Genomic DNA, 1715 nt, shown 5'->3' with positions numbered 1-1715 from the left:
TAAAAGATTTTTTTTACCAAGAATAAAAGTGCGCAAAGACCGATTAAAACCCGTTTTTGTTAAAAAATGGCTTGGTTTTGACCGGTTTGATTAAAAGCTAACTGGATTTGGTCAGATTTTTTCAAGTAAAATGGGTTCGGTAACAGAAAAACCAATAAAAGAAGTTGGTTTCATATTTTTATTAACACATATTTCTAACCAACTGTTCCATTTTTAAACCAGGGAGATTGTGGAAAAAAACGAAACTCTTGGGAGTTTTTGGAAAAAATGATCCATCATTTATAAAAACTGAGGAAGCCAATATTGTTTTTTACCCTGCAGGATTTTAGCCTGTTAGGCCGAACAAATTAGGTTGAAGCCCATCGAAGAGAAATCCGGGTATTCGAATCCTAACTATACAAGGTTGGGTTTTATATTCTTCTCAATTTCTCTCGCTACAACCATTTTGGTTACAAATCTCAAACCCTAGGTGCGTTCCCATCTCTTTTACACAAGCAGTCACAATGTTATCTTTTCGTATGGAAATCGTACTGAAAAATGTTATGTGCAGGTGAAGGTAAGGTTTGAGAGAGATTAACAATGGTGGAGAAGACTAAAGGTAGGAAAGAAGAGGTAGTTACCAGGGAGTACACCATCAACCTCCACAAGCGCCTCCATGGATGGTACGTGCTTCCGATTCATCTGTTTTCCATATTCAGATGCTTGATTCCCTCGATTTAAAATGTGGTTGATTAAGTAAAAGACGAACAATCACACGCAAATACAACAGTTGATGTTTACATGATCAAATACTGACAGCACATTCAAGAAGAAGGCTCCCAACGCCATTAAAGAAATCAGGAAGTTTACACAGAAATCGATGGGGACAACAGATGTGAGAATAGATGTGAAGCTAAACAAGTACGTGTGGAGCAGAGGAATCAGAAGCGTTCCAAGAAGAGTTAGAGTGCGTATTGCACGCAAAAGGAATGATGATGAAGATGCCAAGGAAGAACTTTACTCTCTTGTCACTGTTGCAGAGATCCCAGCTGAAGGGCTCAAGGGTCTAGGAACCAAGATCATTGATGATGAAGATTGATTAATGGGATTTCTTTTTTGAGTTTAAAAGCAGGAATTGTTTTTTTGGAAATGGTATTTCATTTGGATTATACAAACATTTGTTGTTTTACTTGTGATGGATTTTATATACTGCCTGTTTGCTGTGTTTTTCTAAGGGGAATACAGTGAAGTTCAAAGGATTTTGAATTTTGATGTATATGGTTTTGAATTTCCTTGTTTGTTGATACATTCAACTCAAGATGTGATGATAGCCTAAATCATTCTAAAGATAGCTTAATTCATTGGTAGGACATGTTTGTTAGGGCGGCCACTATCCGTTGATCTCTCTTTGATAGACTTCCTGAGAATTTTCAGTTTGATCACATCTTTGATAACTATCTTTTTTTTTTCAACATCTATGTAACGAACTTTATGGTGTTCACATAAGATCATTATTACCGACTCTAGTTAGGGTTGTGCATGAGTCAGTTTGGGTCGGTTTTGGATCCAAACTCAACCCATAAATGTTCGGATTATGATTTTTAGTACCCAATAGGATCGGTTTCTAATCGGTCCGGTTTATTTGGTTCTAAGGTCGGTTTGGACAGTGTTTCAGCTTCTTAGGTTCAATCCATATACTCATGGGTTTTAGGTTTAAACCCATTTTTCATAAATAA

General features: G+C 36.6%; 1 protein-coding gene across 1 annotated transcript; it reads left to right on the top strand.

Annotated features, from left to right (window-relative positions):
- Nucleotides 1-326: 326 nt before the first annotated feature.
- On the top strand, nucleotides 327-1255 carry LOC145044972 (large ribosomal subunit protein eL31-like). Its single transcript, XM_078993337.1, has 3 exons — nucleotides 327-469; nucleotides 551-662; nucleotides 799-1255. Exons 2-3 carry the CDS (start codon nucleotides 580-582, stop codon nucleotides 1076-1078), a joined length of 363 nt encoding a protein of 120 aa, XP_078849463.1. The 5' UTR covers nucleotides 327-469; nucleotides 551-579; the 3' UTR covers nucleotides 1079-1255.
- Nucleotides 1256-1715: the final 460 nt, after the last annotated feature.

Source organism: Lactuca saligna, chromosome 5, assembly GCF_052625555.1.
Source record: "Lactuca saligna cultivar CGN05327 chromosome 5, ASM5262555v1, whole genome shotgun sequence".
NCBI lineage: Eukaryota > Viridiplantae > Streptophyta > Magnoliopsida > Asterales > Asteraceae > Lactuca > Lactuca saligna.
This window is presented reverse-complemented; position numbering and strand designations above follow the sequence as displayed.

Bases quoted from the DNA above. Each gene is read 5' to 3' on its own strand.
- LOC145044972 (XM_078993337.1), top strand. From the start codon at position 580: ATGGTGGAGAAGACTAAAGGTAGGAAAGAAGAGGTAGTTACCAGGGAG. The intron at 663-798 runs GTACGTGCTTCC...AAATACTGACAG, and splicing joins CACAAGCGCCTCCATGGATG to CACATTCAAGAAGAAGGCTC.